Below are 19,079 nucleotides of genomic sequence, written 5' to 3'. Positions count from 1 at the left end.
CAGCTCTATATACTAACAGCTCTATATACTAGCAGGCTCTCTCTCTCACCTTGCAGGCTCCAGGCAGTAGATGCAGCTTGACGTAAGGGTCTGATAAGCCATTGAAGTCCATGGGTTTGAGACCCTGCAGGAGAGAAAAGCAGCTCATTTAGGTCCACATGTGAACATGCTCTTTAGATACAAGCTATGGCAGCTTCAGAGAGACTGTCTCTTCCGGTTGTGACTTCCTGTCCCGGTTGTGACTTCCTGTCCCGGTTGTGACTTCCTGTCCCGGTTGTGACTTCCTGTCCCGGTTGTGACTTCCTTCCTGCTCTCTTCTCTCTCTCTCTTGTCTCCCTCTTGTCTCCCTCTTGTCTCCCTCTTCTCTCCCTATTGTCTCCCTCTTGTCTCCCTCTTGTCTCCCTCTTGTCTCCCTCTTGTCTCCCTCTTGTCTCTCTCTCGTATCCCTCTTGTCTCCCTCTTGTCTCTCTCTTCTCTCCCTCTTGTCTCCCTCTTGTCTCCCTCTTGTCTCTCTCTTGTCTCCCTCTTGTCTCTCTCTTCTCTCCCTCTTGTCTCCCTCTTGTCTCCCTCGTCTCTCCCTCTTGTCTCCCTCTTCTCTCCCTATTGTCTCCCTCTTGTCTCCCTCTTGTCTCTCTCTTCTCTCCCTCTTGTCTCCCTCTTGTCTCCCTCGTCTCTCCCTCTTGTCTCCCTCTTCTCTCCCTATTGTCTCCCTCTTGTCTCCCTCTTGTCTCTCTCTTCTCTCCCTCTTGTCTCCCTCTTGTCTCCCTCTTGTCTCCCTCTTGTCTCCCTCTTGTCTCCCTCTTGTCTCCCTCTTGTCTCCCTCTTGTCTCCCTCTTGTCTCCCTCTTGTCTCTCTCTCGTATCCCTCTTGTCTCCCTCTTGTCTCTCTCTTCTCTCCCTCTTGTCTCCCTCTTGTCTCCCTCTTGTCTCCCTCTTGTCTCCCTCGTCTCTCCCTCTTGTCTCCCTCTTGTCTCCCTCTTGTCTCTCCCTCTTGTCTCTCTCTTGTCTCCCTCTTGTCTCTCTCTTCTCTCTCTCTTGTCGCCCTCTTGTCTCTCTCTTCTCTCCCTCTTGTCTCTCTCTTGTCTCTCCCTCTTGTCTCCCTCTTGTCTCCCTCTTGTCTCCCTCTTGTCTCCCTCTTGTCTCTCTCTTCTCTCTCTCTTGTCGCCCTCTTGTCTCTCTCTTCTCTCCCTCTTGTCTCTCTCTTGTCTCTCCCTCTTGTCTCCCTCTTGTCTCTCTCTTCTCTCCCTCTTGTCTCTCTCTTGTCTCCCTCTTGTCTCCCTCTTGTCTCCCTCTTGTATCCCTCTTGTCTCTCTCTTGTCTCCCTCTTGTCTCCCTCTTGTCTCTCTCTTCTCTCCATCTTGTCTCCCTCTTGTCTCCCTCTTGTCTCTCTCTTGTCTCTCTCTTGTCTCCCTCTTGTCTCCCTCTTGTCTCTCTCTTCTCTCCATCTTGTCTCCCTCTTGTCTCCCTCTTGTCTCTCTCTTCTCTCCATCTTGTCTCCCTCTTGTCTCCCTCTTGTCTCCCTCTTGTCTCTCTCTTGTCTCTCTCTTGTCTCCCTCTTGTCTCCCTCTTGTCTCCCTCTTGTATCTCTCTTGTCTCCCTCTTGTCTCCCTCTTGTCTCCCTCTTGTCTCTCTCTTGTCTCTCTCTTCTCTCCCTCTTGTCTCCCTCTTGTCTCCCTCTTGTCTCTCTCTTCTCTCCCTCTTCTCTCCCTCTTGTCTCCCTCTTGTCTCTCTATTGTCTCCCTCTTGTCTCTCTCTTCTCTCCCTCTTGTCTCCCTCTTGTCTCTCTCTTCTCTCCCTCTTGTCTCCCTCTTGTCTCTCTATTGTCTCCCTCTTGTCTCTCTCTTGTCTCCCTCTTGTCTCTCTCTTGTCTCTCTCTTGTCTCTCCCTCTTGTCTCTCTCTTGTATCCCTCTTGTCTCTCTCTTGTCTCTCCCTCTTGTCTCTCTCTTGTCTCTCTCTTGTCTCTCTCTTGTCTCCCTCTTGTCTCCCTCTTGTCTCTCCCTCTTGTCTCTCTCTTGTCTCTCTCTTGTATCCCTCTTGTCTCCCTCTTGTCTCCCTCTTGTCTCCCTCTTGTCTCCCTCTTGTCTCTCTCTTCTCTCCCTCTTGTCTCCCTCTTGTCTCCCTCTTGTCTCCCTCTTGTCTCCCTCTTGTCTCCCTCTTGTCTCCCTTTTGTCTCTCTCTTGTCTCTCCCTCTTGTCTCTCTCTTGTCTCCCTCTTGTCTCCCTCTTGTCTCCCTCTTGTCTCCCTCTTGTCTCTCTATTGTCTCTCTCTTGTCTCCCTCTTGTCTCCCTCTTGTCTCCCTCTTGTCTCCCTCTTGTCTCCCTCTTGTCTCCCTCTTCTCTCCCTCTTGTCTCCCTCTTGTCTCCCTCTTGTCTCTCCCTCTTGTCTCCCTCTTGTCTCCCTCTTGTCTCCATCTTGTCTCTCTCTTGTCTCCCTCTTGTCTCTCTCTTCTCTCCCTCTTGTCTCTCTATTGTCTCTCTCTTGTCTCCCTATTGTCTCCCTCTTGTCTCCCTCTTGTCTCCATCTTGTCTCTCCCTCTTGTCTCCCTCTTGTCTCCATCTTGTCTCTCTCTTGTATCCCTCTTGTCTCTCTCTTGTCTCCCTCTTGTCTCCCTCTTGTCTATCTCTTGTCTCTCTCTTGTCTCTCTCTTGTCTCTCTCTTGTCTCTCTCTTGTCTCTCTCTTGTCTCCCTCTTGTCTCCCTCTTGTCTCCCTCTTGTCTCCCTCTTCTCTCCCTCTTGTCTCCCTCTTGTCTCTCTCTTGTCTCCCTCTTGTCTCCCTCTTCTCTCCCTCTTGTCTCTCTCTTGTCTCTCTCTTGTCTCCATCTTGTCTCCCTCTTGTCTCCCTCTTGTCTCTCTCTTGTCTCTCTCTTCTCTCCCTCTTGTCTCCCTCTTGTCTCTCCCTCTTGTCTCCCTCTTGTCTCCCTCTTGTCTCCCTCTTGTCTCCCTCTTGTCTCTCTCTTGTCTCCCTCTTGTCTCCCTCTTGTCTCTCTCTTGTCTCTCTCTTGTCTCCCTCTTGTCTCTCTCTTGTCTCTCTCTTGTCTCCCTCTTGTCTCCCTCTTGTCTCTCTCTTGTCTCCCTCTTGTCTCCCTCTTGTCTCCCTCTTGTCTCCCTCTTGTCTCTCTCTTGTCTCCCTCTTGTCTCCCTCTTGTCTCCCTCTTGTCTCCCTCTTGTCTCTCTCTTGTCTCCCTCTTGTCTCCCTCTTGTCTCCCTCTTGTCTCTCTCTTGTCTCTCTCTTGTCTCCCTCTTGTCTCCCTCTTCTCTCTCTCTTCTCTCCCTCTTGTCTCCCTCTTGTCTCCCTCTTGTCTCCCTCTTGTCTCCCTCTTGTCTCTCCCTCTTGTCTCCCTCTTGTCTCCCTCTTGTCTCTCCCTCTTGTCTCCCTCTTCTCTCCCTCTTGTCTCTCTCTTGTCTCTCTCTTGTCTCCATCTTGTCTCCCTCTTGTCTCCCTCTTGTCTCTCTCTTGTCTCTCTCTTCTCTCCCTCTTGTCTCCCTCTTGTCTCTCCCTCTTGTCTCCCTCTTGTCTCCCTCTTGTCTCCCTCTTGTCTCCCTCTTGTCTCTCTCTTGTCTCCCTCTTGTCTCCTTCTTGTCTCTCTCTTGTCTCTCTCTTGTCTCTCTCTTGTCTCTCTCTTGTCTCTCTCTTGTCTCCCTCTTGTCTCCCTCTTGTCTCTCTCTTGTCTCCCTCTTGTCTCCCTCTTGTCTCCCTCTTGTCTCCCTCTTGTCTCTCTCTTGTCTCCCTCTTGTCTCCCCCTTGTCTCCCTCTTGTCTCCCTCTTGTCTCTCTCTTGTCTCCCTCTTGTCTCCCTCTTGTCTCCCTCTTGTCTCTCTCTTGTCTCTCTCTTGTCTCCCTCTTGTCTCCCTCTTCTCTCTCTCTTCTCTCCCTCTTGTCTCCCTCTTGTCTCCCTCTTGTCTCCCTCTTGTCTCCCTCTTGTCTCTCCCTCTTGTCTCCCTCTTGTCTCCCTCTTGTCTCTCCCTCTTCTCTCCCTCTTGTCTCCCTCTTGTCTCTCTCTTGTCTCTCTCTTGTCTCTCCCTCTTGTCTCCCTCTTGTCTCTCTCTTGTCTCCCTCTTGTCTCCCTCTTGTCTCTCTCTTGTCTCCCTCTTGTCTCCCTCTTGTCTCTCTCTTGTCTCTCTCTTGTCTCCCTCTTGTCTCTCCCTCTTGTCTCCCTCTTGTCTCCCTCTTGTCTCCCTCTTGTCTCTCTCTTCTCTCCCTCTTGTCTCTCTCTTGTCTCCCTCTTGTCTCCCTCTTGTCTCCCTCTTGTCTCCCTCTTGTCTCCCTCTTGTCTCTCTCTCTTGTCTCTCTCTTGTCTCCCTCTTGTCTCCCTCTTGTCTCCCTCTTGTCTCCCTCTTGTCTCTCCCTCTTGTCTCTCTCTTGTCTCCCTCTTGTCTCCCGCTTGTCTCCCTCTTGTCTCCCTCTTGTCTCTCCCTCTTGTCTCTCTCTTGTCTCCCTCGTCTCTCCCTCTTGTCTCCCTCTTGTCTCTCTCTTGTCTCCCTCTTGTCTCTCTCTTGTCTCTCCCTCTTGTCTCCCTCTTGTCTCCCTCTTGTCTCCCTCTTGTCTCCCTCTTGTCTCCCTCTTGTCTCTCTCTTGTCTCTCCCTCTTGTCTCCCTCTTGTCTCCCTCTTGTCTCCCTCTTGTCTCTCCCTCTTGTCTCTCTCTTGTCTCCCTCTTGTCTCCCTCTTGTCTCCCTCTTGTCTCCCTCTTGTCTCCCTCTTGTCTCTCCCTCTTGTCTCCCTCTTGTCTCCCTCTTGTCTCCCTCTTGTCTCTCTCTTGTCTCTCTCTTGTCTCCCTCTTGTCTCCATCTTGTCTCCCTCTTGTCTCTCCATCTTCTCTCCCTCTTCTCTCCCTCTTGTCTCCCTCTTGTCTCCCTCTTGTCTCCCTCTTGTCTCCCTCTTGTCTCTCCCTCTTGTCTCCCTCTTGTCTCTCCCTCTTCTCTCCCTCTTGTCTCTCCCTCTTCTCTCCCTCTTGTCTCCCTCTTGTCTCTCCCTCTTGTCTCCCTCTTGTCTCCCTCTTGTCTCCCTCTTGTCTCCCTCTTGTCTCCCTCTTGTCTCCCTCGTCTCTCCCTCTTGTCTCCCTCTTGTCTCCCTCTTGTCTCCCTCTTGTCTCTCTCTTGTCTCTCCCTCTTGTCTCTCCCTCTTGTCTCCCTCGTCTCTCCCTCTTGTCTCTCTCTTGTCTCTCTCTTGTCTCTCTCTTGTCTCTCCATCTTGTCTCTCCCTCTTGTCTCCCTCTTGTCTCTCCCTATTGTCTCCCTCTTGTCTCCCTCTTGTCTCCCTCTTGTCTCCCTCTTGTCTCCCTCTTGTCTCCCTCTTGTCTCCCTCTTGTCTCCCTCTTGTCTCCCTCTTGTCTCCCTCTTGTCTCTCCCTCTTGTCTCTCTCTTGTCTCTATCTTCTCTCCCTCTTGTCTCCCTCTTGTCTCTCTCTTGTCTCCCTCTTGTCTCCCTCTTGTCTCCCTCTTGTCTCCCTCTTGTCTCCCTCTTGTCTCTCTCTTGTCTCCCTCTTGTCTCCCTCTTGTCTCCCTCTTCTCTCCCTCTTGTCTCCCTCTTGTCTCCCTCTTGTCTCCCTCTTGTCTCCCTCTTGTCTCCCTCGTCTCTCCCTCTTGTCTCCCTCTTGTCTCCCTCTTGTCTCCCTCTTGTCTCTCTCTTGTCTCCCTCTTATCTCCCTCTTGTCTCCCTCTTGTCTCCCTCGTCTCTCCCTCTTCTCTCCCTCTTGTCTCCCTCTTCTCTCCCTCCCCCTGTGTCTCTCCCTGTGTCCCTGGTCAGTAATCGCCCCCAACTGTTTTCTGTTAGTCATTACCCCCCTGTGTATTTATGTTCCACTGCCCCTGTTAGTCATTACCCCCTTGTGTATTTATGTTCCACTGCCCTGTTAGTCATTACCCCCTTGTGTATTTATGTTCCACTGCCCTGTTAGTCATTACCCCCTTGTGTATTTATGTACCACTGCCCCTGTTAGTCATTCCCCCTTGTGTATTTATGTTCCACTGCCACTGTTAGTCATTACCCCCTTGTGTATTTATGTTCCACTGCCCTGTTAGTCATTACCCCCTTGTGTATTTATGTTCCACTGCCCCTGTTAGTCATTACACCCTTGTGTATTTATGTTCCACTGCCCCTGTTAGTCATTACCCCCTTGTGTATTTATGTTCCACTGCCCCTGTTAGTCATTACCCCCTTGTGTATTTATGTTCCACTGCCCTGTTAGTCATTACCCCCTTGTGTATTTATGTTCCACTGCCCCTGTTAGTCATTACACCCTTGTGTATTTATGTTCCACTGCCCTGTTAGTCATTACCCCTTGTGTATTTATGTTCCACTGCCCCTGTTAGTCATCACCCCCTTGTGTATTTATGTTCCACTGCCCTGTTAGTCATTACCCCCTTGTGTATTTATGTTCCACTGCCCTGTTAGTCATTACCCCCTTGTGTATTTATGTTCCACTGCCCTGTTAGTCATTACCCCCTTGTGTATTTATGTTCCACTGCCCTGTTAGTCATTACCCCGTTGTGTATTTATGTTCCACTGCCCTGTTAGTCATTACCCCCTTGTGTATTTATGTTCCACTGTCCTGTTCGTCATTACCCCCTTGTGTATTTATGTTCCACTGTCCTGTTCGTCTTTACCCCCTTGTGTATTTATGTTCCACTGCCCTGTTAGTCATTACCCCCTTGTGTATTTATGTTCCACTGCCCTGTTAGTCATTACCCCCTTGTGTATTTATGTTCCACTGTCCTGTTAGTCATTACCCCCTTGTGTATTTATGTTCCACTGCCCTGTTAGTCATTACCCCCTTGTGTATTTATGTTCCACTGCCCTGTTAGTCATCACCCCCTTGTGTATTTATGTTCCACTGCCCTGTTAGTCATTACCCCCTTGTGTATTTATGTTCCACTGCCCTGTTAGTCATTACCCCCTTGTGTATTTATGTTCCACTGTCCTGTTAGTCATTACCCCTTGTGTATTTATGTTCCACTGCCCTGTTAGTCATTACCCCCTTGTGTATTTATGTTCCACTGTCCTGTTCGTCATTACCCCCTTGTGTATTTATGTTCCACTGCCCCTGTTAGTCATTACCCCCTTGTGTATTTATGTTCCACTGCCCTGTTAGTCATTACCCCCTTGTGTATTTATGTTCCACTGCCCTGTTAGTCATTACCCCCTTGTGTATTTATGTTCCACTGCCCTGTTAGTCATTACCCCCTTGTGTATTTATGTTCCACTGTCCTGTTAGTCATTACCCCCTTGTGTATTTATGTTCCACTGTCCTGTTAGTCATTACCCCCTTGTGTATTTATGTTCCACTGTCCTGTTCGTCATTACCCCCTTGTGTATTTATGTTCCACTGCCCTGTTAGTCATTACCCCCTTGTGTATTTATGTTCCACTGTCCTGTTAGTCATTACCCCCTTGTGCATTTATGTTCCACTGCCCTGTTAGTCATTACCCCCTTGTGTATTTATGTTCCACTGTCCTGTTCGTCATTACCCCCTTGTGTATTTATGTTCCACTGTCCTGTTAGTCATTACCCCCTTGTGTATTTATGTTCCACTGCCCTGTTAGTCATTACCCCCTTGTGTATTTATGTTCCACTGCCCTGTTAGTCATTACCCCCTTGTGTATTTATGTTCCACTGCCCCTGTTAGTCATTACCCCTTGTGTATTTATGTTCCACTGCCCTGTTAGTCATCACCCCCTTGTGTATTTATGTTCCACTGCCCTGTTAGTCATCACCCCCTTGTGTATTTATGTTCCACTGCCCTGTTAGTCATCACCCCCTTGTGTATTTATGTTCCACTGCCCTGTTAGTCATTACCCCCTTGTGTATTTATGTTCCACTGCCCTGTTAGTCATCACCCCCTTGTGTATTTATGTTCCACTGCCCTGTTAGTCATTACCCCCTTGTGTATTTATGTTCCACTGCCCTGTTAGTCATTACCCCCTTGTGTATTTATGTTCCACTGCCCTGTTAGTCATCACCCCCTTGTGTATTTATGTTCCACTGCCCTGTTAGTCATTACCCCCTTGTGTATTTATGTTCCACTGCCCTGTTAGTCATTACCCCCTTGTGTATTTATGTTCCACTGCCCTGTTAGTCATTACCCCTTGTGTATTTATGTTCCACTGCCCTGTTAGTCATTACCCCTTGTGTATTTATGTTCCACTGCCCTGTTAGTCATTACCCCTTGTGTATTTATGTTCCACTGCCCTGTTAGTCATCACCCCCTTGTGTATTTATGTTCCACTGCCCTGTTAGTCATCACCCCCTTGTGTATTTATGTTCCACTGCCCTGTTAGTCATTACCCCCTTGTGTATTTATGTTCCACTGCCCTGTTAGTCATTACCCCCTTGTGTATTTATGTTCCACTGCCCTGTTAGTCATTACCCCTTGTGTATTTATGTTCCACTGCCCTGTTAGTCATTACCCCCTTGTGTATTTATGTTCCACTGCCCTGTTAGTCATTACCCCCTTGTGTATTTATGTTCCACTGCCCTGTTAGTCATTACCCCTTGTGTATTTATGTTCCACTGCCCTGTTAGTCATTACCCCCTTGTGTATTTATGTTCCACTGCCCTGTTAGTCATTACCCCTTGTGTATTTATGTTCCACTGCCCTGTTAGTCATTACCCCCTTGTGTATTTATGTTCCACTGCCCTGTTAGTCATCACCCCCTTGTGTATTTATGTTCCACTGCCCTGTTAGTCATTACCCCCTTGTGTATTTATGTTCCACTGCCCTGTTAGTCATTACCCCCTTGTGTATTTATGTTCCACTGCCCTGTTAGTCATTACCCCTTGTGTATTTATGTTCCACTGCCCTGTTAGTCATTACCCCCTTGTGTATTTATGTTCCACTGCCCTGTTAGTCATTACCCCCTTGTGTATTTATGTTCCACTGCCCTGTTAGTCATTACCCCTTGTGTATTTATGTTCCACTGCCCTGTTAGTCATTACCCCCTTGTGTATTTATGTTCCACTGCCCTGTTAGTCATTACCCCTTGTGTATTTATGTTCCACTGCCCTGTTAGTCATCACCCCCTTGTGTATTTATGTTCCACTGCCCTGTTAGTCATTACCCCTTGTGTATTTATGTTCCACTGCCCTGTTAGTCATTACCCCCTTGTGTATTTATGTTCCACTGCCCTGTTAGTCATTACCCCCTTGTGTATTTATGTTCCACTGCCCTGTTAGTCATTACCCCTTGTGTATTTATGTTCCACTGCCCTGTTAGTCATCACCCCCTTGTGTATTTATGTTCCACTGCCCTGTTAGTCATTACCCCCTTGTGTATTTATGTTCCACTGCCCTGTTAGTCATTACCCCCTTGTGTATTTATGTTCCACTGCCCTGTTAGTCATTACCCCCTTGTGTATTTATGTTCCACTGCCCTGTTAGTCATTACCCCCTTGTGTATTTATGTTCCACTGCCCTGTTAGTCATCACCCCCTTGTGTATTTATGTTCCACTGCCCTGGTGATGTTCCTGGTGGGCCAGTCCACTTGTGAGAGCCGCCCAACCTCTCATGCTTTTTGATTTTTTGATTTATATTTTTTACATATTAAATTTTTTACACATCAGACATTGTTTATAGATCCAAAAAGGTCTGCAGTACCGGGCGGTGGAACATTTGGTACCGGGCCACAAAGAAAGAATAAACTTCCGTCCGCGCCTCACTCCAGCATACTTGACTTAAGGGCTCTACATGCTACAGCAACTGCGACGCGACTGCACCACAACATGGTTGCAGATGTTGCAGAGGGTGTTGTAGAGTGTGTTGCGAGGATGTCGCGTACCTTTCACCCAAATCTAATCTGAACAACCGTTGCGTTGATGTTGCGTAGCATTGATTGGTTGGTTAGTGAATGGGGGCGGGGCTGTCATATAATAATATTGGTCCCGCAGGCAGGAATACTATCCTCAATAGTTAACGTAATTTTTACAAATGGAAGTATTGATTTCGTCGTAACGAATCATTAAAAAAATATACCGTTAACTGGAATATGTTAGTTTCTTACACATTATGGATTATGTAATTGGTGTGTCATGACCAGTGTTGGGCAAGTTACTTTAAAAAAGTAAATAGTTACAGTTACTAGTTACTTCTTCCAAAAAGTAACTAAATTACTTACTCAGTTACAAATTATAAAAGTAACTAGTTACTTCAGAAAATAACTATTGCGTTACTTTCAAGTAAATGTTTTACATAAACAACATACACAAATCTAAACTATTTTAATGTTGCTGTGGGACAAAGTGAGACTAGCGTCCAATCAAATGCCATGTATGTAGATATTATAATTACTATGTTTATATAGTAGTGATGTGACGATTCATCGATTTGCATCGGTGCGCCGGCATAAACGTTCACGATGCGAGTGCACCGGTGGACCGCATCGGCTACAATCCAGGCTGAACTCGCGATGCATCTTGTTGTAGCGTCTTTGCATCGGTCAAAACCGATGCATTCATATAATTTCCTCTCATCCACTTCTGTCAGCAGTTCACTGTGACTGCACACAGCAGATATAGTCTATTTGCCATCCCATAGAGCCCCATTGTGAACCCGGAAATTTCGGAACCACCAAAGTTTTATGATGGATATGGATAGTACGGGTCCCCAGCACTCAGAAACTGCCAGATGCTAAGTTGTAAATGTTGGGCAACTTTTTTTATTTGCATAATTAGCATTAATTTCCATAATCGCCTAAATGGACAAATCTCAGAAACTACTTGATCAATTTCAACAATGTTGGAGTTGTTTTGGGGGTTATTCAGGATGCTGAATCCATTTATGATACTTAAGAGAAGAAAAAAGTTTCAAAATTGCAATATTTACTGGAATTTACCAAATTTCTACTGATTTTGGTGCCATTTTTAATTAATTTTCTGTTTATAAATGTTTCAGAAGATGCTGAATTTATAGATCATTTTCATGGAAAGTTCAATTGTAAACAGAATGATAATAATAATAATAACTTTAATTTGTAGAGCGCCTAATGGGGTACTCTAGGTGCTTATGCTTGGTTACTGGGGTAACTGCTGCAGTTGAGCTCTGCCATGAGTCCACGTGGCAGCGGAGCAGTTTGCTGCCACAACTAGAAACTATTCTACTGAATTTTTTTATGTAACTGTTACCTTATCAAAGGTCCTCAGAACCCCAGTTCCTAGCCTTGACTGAGACTTCAGTGCGCTAATCGTTAACGCAAAACTTCCAAGTGAGTAGTGGCTAATTTGCACCATGATTTCATTCCTACTGTGGCAACGAGCAACTGCATCTGCAGCAAATACAGACCCCTGATTTTCAAGGATTGTTGTTTCAATGCAAGTACGTTGAGAAAATAGAAACAGATACACAAACTGTGGTTTTACTATCCAATAACAAACACTGAATATAATATGATCACAAGCTGTCAGATGGCTAACGTTAACCCTAAGAGCTAGCTTACTACAGTAAGCTACAGTAAGCTAGCTCTACAGTAAGCTACAGTAAGCTAGCTCTTAGGGTTAACGTTAGCCACCTGACGGTAACTAATGTTAATGCATAGCTAGTTAGCTATGTTAGCAATGTATGTCATGTAGGGGTGTAACGATTCGACCTCACAACGATTAGATTCGATTACGATTCTTCAGGCAACGATTCAATGCATCATGAAATCTCTTCATTTGACCACGATTCGATTCGATTAATTTTCTATCAGTTAATTCCCCCAAAAATGTTGAATACACAAATGTGGCTGAGGGAACTGATTCACTCAGCATGAATGGACTATAGGTCAACAAAAACAATACACAAAAAAAAGAAGTTTTTTTAAATATATATATATTTTTTTGATTATAATCGAGTCTAACATTTTCAAATCGATGCAGTTGAATCGTCACATTAGAATCGATGCATTTCGATGCATCAATGAATCGTTATACCCCTAATGACATGAATGTGTGATTATTACCTAGCCTCGCGTCACCAGGCTCTATCCCTTGTCACACAGAGAAGCATCAAGTTTGATTCTAAATATTGTATAGAGTATTCATATGGTGCTTTTGCTCTCCTTAATGTAGAATTGTGTGATAGAAGATCTGAGGCAGATAAAGAGACCCAAAAGGTAATGCAAATACCAGTCAAGATCATGTAGGATACCAATAACATGGGAAATACATGTTTTCATTGGAATAGTGAACAGCCTGTCCGAAATGTACATTCTGGCAATGTATCCATATTGCTCTGTAATGTAGAGTGTGTGGTAGTGCAGAGACGGAGGGTACAAATAGTGCATTCTTCTTTTGTTAATTTCAGATTGACATGTCAAGGAAGAAATGCCTATTCAAGCCCTGTGACGGCAAGGACAATGACTTCAAGACAGCTGGACCAAAAGGCATTACAGCTTTGCTTCAGAAGAGTGAAGAGCTTGACGATTCAGCTACAACTTATCGAACATCATTGCTACCCATGGTGTGTCAGCCTCTGTAGTTTGTCACAAATCATGTTATAGCTCATATACCTCTAAGTCTAGAAAGGCAACCAAACGCAAGTTCAGCTCATCTGATGGTCAGCTAGGGAAACGTATGTCTCGTTCTCATGCCTTTGACTTTTCTAAACAATGTCTGTTTTGTGGTATCATTTGCAAACCCAAAGACACCAAACACCCTGATAGATGGAAGCCAGTGAAACAATGCCGGACTGTTGAGAGACCAGGAATGCCATCCTTCAAAAACATCATCTAGTCTAAATGTGATGAGCGCCAGGATCAATGGGCTGAGGAAGTGGCTCTACGGGTAAATGCCGTCCTGGACCTGCATGCAACTGATGCCCAGTATCCCACCAAGTGCTACGATGACTTCAAGAGAGTTTCCTCAAGTGCAAGTTCCCAGTGCAGACCGTTTGATAGCTATTTAGCTGCTGTCATTGACCACATGAATGCAGACAAGTCATCAACCTGGACAGTGTCAGAGTTACATGATATATATGTAGCCAACTCCGGGCACCTCTGCAGTAAGAGGATGCTATCTAACTTGTGTGACTTTTATGGTGATGCTGTAGCTGTCATGAGGGTGGAAGTGTGCCAGACTATTGTTGATTTTAGACATTCCATGAGTATGTCACTCAAACTGGTAAAACGAGATAAAACCACTGCTGCTGATGAATTTATCACCAAGCTTGTGAAGAGAGTGCAAGCTGAGGTGCAGAATATTCCCTTGCACCGTGAATATGACCGTGGAAGCTTCCAGCATGACAAGATCATATAAGCCACAAGTCCATCCCCTTTGAAGTTTGTCTCCTGTCTGGTATCAAAGGAAGGAAAAGTGACCAAACCATCACTTACACTCGCTCAGTGCATCCAGCAGCACATCAGTGGGAGCTGGAATCAGACAACCCTGGGGCTTGCCGTAAGACTCCACCATAAATATGGTAGCGCAGAGCTGGTCAAGAATCTTAACGAGCATGGCATTGTCACCACCTATGATGAAGTCATACGGTTCCGGAAGTCAGCTGCCAAATATGCTTCAGAGTACCCAGATAAGTATCTGCGCACAGTTGGCTTGGAGAGGCAGATTGGCCCCATCCACAGTTGGGGTGACAATTTTGACCTTGTGGTCTTCACACTGAACGGTTGCCGCACGACTCATGCCATGGCCACTCAGTTTGTGCAGAATCCTGCAGGTATTCTGTTCCCTGGAGGAGCCACTCCTGGTGGTGGGGTCATGTCACTAAAACTACCTCGTCTGACAAAGCTTGACGCTGGGAAACTCTGTCTGGCTCACAAGAGCAGTTTTGTGATCGAACATTACACAGGCCCCAAGAAGATGACACCACCAGCTCTGAAAGAAGTCCCAAGAACTGATGCTATCCAAGATGCCATCACGCAGTGTGTCAAGAGCACAGAAGAAGGATGCTACTTGGCTCTCGCAGCTCCACTCTTCCCCTCTTCCCCTGGACTGGTCAGCATACAATGCTGTGCAAGATCGCAGTGATGATAACAGAGCTCCAAAACTGAAGACCATAAGTGATGACATTAAAGTAAATTCAGAGGAAGATGAAGACAGTGGGGAGGAGTTTGATGATGAGGAGTTTGATGATGTGGATTCAGAGTTCTGAACACGGTAGCCACTTTCTGAGTGAGAAGTAATTATCTACTACTATGCAGTAGGAGGAAGCACATATTGTTATGTTGTGGCCTATATGCTTGAGTAATGTAAATATCTTTCTTTTGTTATTTCTGTTTTATTAAGCTATGTTATTGTACACAGTTTGACCAGTTTGTGTTTTTCCTTGCTGTAACGTTACAGGTAGTAAATAAAAGAGCGGATGCCCTTCACATCTGAGTCTTTGTCTTGACAACGCAATCTTTATACACCTGCCTATCTACTGTACTATGACAATATGACATTACCATATGAACTATTTGGGGTCAGTAGAGATATTGTGAATACATAATGTCTGTGCTGTCCAAATGTAATAATTTCAGTGTCCTCTAAAACTTTCTAATTGACTGAAAATGCACAAATATTGCACCAAAATTAGTAGAAATTTGGTAAATTCCAGTAAATATTGCAATTTCGAAACTCTTGAGTATCATCAATGGATTCAGCATCCCGAATAACGCCCAAAACCACTCCAACATTGTTGAAATTGATCAAGTACTTTCCGAGATTTGTCCATTTAGGTGATTAAACAAATGTATGCTAATTATGCAAATAAAAAAAATTGCCCAACATGTTAAACTTAGCATCCGGCAGTTTCTAAGTGCTGGTGACCCATACTATCCATATCTATCATAAAAGTTTGGTGGTTCCAAAATTTCCGGGTTCATTGTGTTGGCAAATAGACTAATACTATTGCTTCGCTACTACAGAAGGCAAGAGCCGCGTCACAGTTATCAACAACAAACAGTGGAAGTCGAGGAGGAGACATGAATAGAATTGATCAACATGGCTAACGCTCAAACACGCTCTCTCGCTCTCTCTCTCTCAGCTACGGAGCATCATAACGCTCAAACTCCTCTCTCTCTCTCTCTCTCTCTCTCTCTCTCTCTCTCTCTCTCTCTCTTTCTCTCTCTGTTCAATGATTTAAAGTGGCCAAACGTTACAATATAAATACTTAATTGGATAGTTGATGATAAACATTTAATTTCATTATCTGAAATATTATAAAATCATTAAGTCTGCTATCCCTTTGTGTGTGATTATTATTGTCTCAGTAGTGTGTATGTACATTGTGTGTGTGTGTTTTTAGCTAAAGTGGATACAAAACACAGTACTATGCAAAAGTCTTCTTAGGCACCCAAGAGTTTTTATATAAATTGTCTTACAGTCGATTATTTTATTTTTAATAATAATATAAGCTGCATATAAGGAATACAACCAAACCCTCTGTCATACCATAAAATTGTATCATTATTTTGCATTGTGTTGAATCGCATCGTATCGCCCCGAATCGCATTATGTTGAATAAAATCGTATCGAATCGTATCGTATCTCAACAGGGGGTGAATCGTATCGCATCGCCCGGTGCTTCAAATGTATCGTTAATGTATCTTATCGTTGGCACCGTATCGAGATGCGCATCGCATCGGCCTCAGTGATGGAGATGCACATCACTATTATATAGTGGATCATACAAATACAAACACAATAGATGTTTTGGAACTTTTGATATGTATTGCCCCTCAACAGGCCACAACTGGGCAACATTAAATACGAGATTACTCGTTACTGAAAAAACTAATGCTGTTAGTAACGCCGTTAATAATAACGCTGTTATTCCCATCACTGGATGTCATGGTATGATGTCATAATCAAACATTCTAGAACATTTGTGATGCCACGGTATGATGTCATAATAGACATTCTAGAACATTTGTGATGTCACAATATGATGTCATAATCAAACATTCTAGAACATTTGTGATGTCACAGTATGATGTCATAATCAAAAATTCTAGAACATTTGTGATGTCACAGTATGATGTCATAACCAAACACTGAACATTTGTGATGCCACAGTATGATGTCATAATCGAACATTCTAGAACATTTGTGATGTCACAGTATGATGTCATAATAGAACATTCTAAAACATTTGTGATGTCACAGTATGATATTTGTGTACAGTATATATTCAACAATTCTCTCAGCAGATCTCAGATCTCAGAAGACAAGTGAAGATATCACTTGTTGTTTCCGGCTACTTGTCTGTAAGCTTGAATATATTCTGTAGATACAATTTAAAATCACCACATGGAAAAGGAAACAATGTCCTGTACAATCATTAATGAGCTGCGTCTGGAGGGAAGGTTCTGCGATGTGATTATTAAAGTCAACAGCACTGAGTTTAATGCCCACAAGGCTCTCCTGTGTGACTGCAGTGACTATTTCAGGTAAGTTTAGCTTGGTTCAGGTTAGCTTGGTTCAGGTTAGCTTGGTTCAGGTTAGTTTGGTTAGTAAACAGATACCATACTGTACTTTTACTGTAAACAGATACCATACTGTACTTTTACTGTAAACAGATACTATACTGTACTTCTACTGTAAACAGATACTAGACTGTACTTCTACTGTAAAAAGATACTATACTGTACTTCTACTGTAAACATATACTGTACTTCTACTGTAAACCGACACTATACTGTACTTCGACTGTAAACAGATACTATACTGTACTTCTACTGTAAACATATACTGTACTTCTACTGTAAACCGATACTATACTGTACTTCTACTGTAAACATATACTGTACTTCTACTGTAAACCAATACTATACTGTACTTCGACTGTAAACAGATACTAGACTGTACTTCTACTGTAAAAATATACTATACTGTACTTCTACTGTAAACATATACTGTACTTCTACTGTAAACCGATACTATACTGTACTTTGACTGTAAAAGATACTATACTGCACTTCTATTGTAAACAGATACTATACTGTACTTCTACTGTAAAAAGATACTATACTTCTACTGTGCTAAGACCCTATACTTCTACAGTGAAAATATATTACTACACAGGACAGAATGTTGCTTACTGTTTACTCATCAGATATCTCTATACTCTGCGTCCCACAGAGCCCTCTTCACTCGCTGGAGCGACTCAGAGAAAGCAGTCTACACTATCCCTGGGGTGTCCCCGGGTATGATGCAGCTCATCATAGAGTACTCCTACACACGCTTTGTGCCGGTGACAGCAGAGAACGTGGAAGAGCTTCTGGTGGCTGCAGACCAGCTTCGCGTCACTGGCATAGTAGGAGCGTGCTCTGACTTCCTAGAGGGCCAGCTGTCTCTGGAAAACTGTGTCGACATCTGGAGGTTCGCGGACATCTACTGCTGCCCTGACCTGATGCGCAAGGCCCATCTCTTCATCGTGTGCCACTTTGAGGAGATGTTGCACGTCTCACAGGAGCTTGTGGAGCTGTCCCTGCAGCAACTGGTGGACATCATCGAGAGGGATGACCTGAACGTGAAGAGCGAGGAGACGGTGTTCGAGGCCGTCCTCCGTTGGATCGACCACTCCCGTGAGGAGCGTAAAACACACATCCCTTTGCTGCTGCCCAAGGTAACTAATTGCATTACGGATACACAAACAAGCTAGTGCCTGAGCCACATTTTTTTTTTTTTTTTTTTTTATTATTTAACTTTTTCTTGTTTGTCTGTCTCTTGTCAAGGTCATTATGATTCATGTTACTGTTATTATTGTTGTCGTCGCTGTTGTCATTGTTATTATAATTATTATTGTACTGTTATGTTCTGTTTTATGTATGAAAATAAAATAAAATAAAAATAATTATAAAAAAAATAAAAAAATAATTGTATTACTGTGCATTACATTAAAACAACACTAGGTTCCCTAGTACAGTGGTTCTCAAACATTTGGGTCCAAACTGTTCCCTAGCAACAAAAAACGTCTACAACCGATGTCCGGTTCCGGTGTGCGGCGCTCCTCTGTGTGCGACGCGTGTAGCTGCCGGTTGTCTGAGTTTGTTTGTTTGCGTTTAGTAGTGTATGTGTTTCATTCTCTCCATGTTTTAGCACCCAGTTTATGGACAATATGAGGGCGTTTGTGGATCTGTTTGTGCTTGTGCTTATTTTCATTTTGCTCCACCGTCCTTGTATGAGCACGGAGCCACAGAACGGAGTAAACACATACGGTTGCCATGGCAACTCGCCCGGCAGGATTACATTCACCCAGGAGTTTCTCCCGTCACTTCGGACAAGGGACAGCGTTACGCCGGAGGATATTCCACCTGAGCTTCGCAGAACTGTCACCAAAGCCAGAACCACTAATCGGAAGAGAGGGAGAAGAGGTGGAGACTCAAGAACATGAGCCTCCAAGAAGACCGCCCCAAGCTGCCAGCTCTTCCTTCAATCATGCTCTGTAATGCACAGTCTCTCCGCAATAAGATGGATGAACTGCAGGCCTGGGCCAAATTTAAACATGAAGTGAAGGACACCTGTTTACTGGCCTTCACTGAAACATGGTTAAATGACCGTGATCGGGACGAGGACCTGTCACTTAGTGGGTTCGGCGCTCCGCTTTGTTTGGACCGATCACCGGAGATCACAAACAAAACGACGGGGAGGTGGTGTGTGCTGCTACATCAACCAGAGGTACTGTAATACCGTCGTGATTCGGGAGAAGATTTGCACACCTGACATTGAACTTTTGACTGTTTCACTCCGTCCCTTCTATTTGCCCCGGGAGTTCCCACAGTTATTTTTTACTATTGTTTACATTCACCCTCGCGTGAACGCATCAGCTGCTTCCAAGCTGATCGCTGACGTCACGCACCGACTCGACGCAATCAGCCCAGAGGCTCCAAAATTCATCCTTGGTGATTTTAATCACTGTCGCTTGAACACGACTTTGAGGACATATGAACAGTATGTGACCTGTGCCACCACACAGAGGAACTCTATCATAGACATGTGTTACGGCTCAGTGAGCGGTGCTTACAAATCGCTACCACTGCCTTCCCTGGGATATCCTACCACAACAGCGTGTATCTGATTCCCATGTACACACCCACTTTCAGGCGGCTTCCGCGGGTGGAGAAACCAGTGAAATGCTGGTCCGAGGACAGCATCTCCTCCCTTCAGGCCTGCTT

General features: G+C 44.9%; 1 protein-coding gene across 1 annotated transcript in view; it reads right to left on the bottom strand.

The window, feature by feature from the left end:
• Window positions 1-19,079, bottom strand: part of LOC311238043 (double C2-like domain-containing protein beta) — a gene marked incomplete at both ends in the record, with an annotated part of 231,909 nt that overhangs the window by 40,478 nt on the left and 172,352 nt on the right. The window contains one exon of the mRNA XM_084326007.1: window positions 50-124. Coding sequence (XP_084182133.1) covers window positions 50-124 — 75 coding nt within the window. The remainder of the gene's footprint in view (window positions 1-49; window positions 125-19,079) is intronic.

The sequence above is a fragment of the Notolepis coatsorum genome (assembly GCF_963971535.1).
Source record: "Notolepis coatsorum genome assembly, chromosome: 12".
In the NCBI taxonomy this organism is placed as follows: domain Eukaryota; kingdom Metazoa; phylum Chordata; class Actinopteri; order Aulopiformes; family Paralepididae; genus Notolepis; species Notolepis coatsorum.
This window is presented reverse-complemented; position numbering and strand designations above follow the sequence as displayed.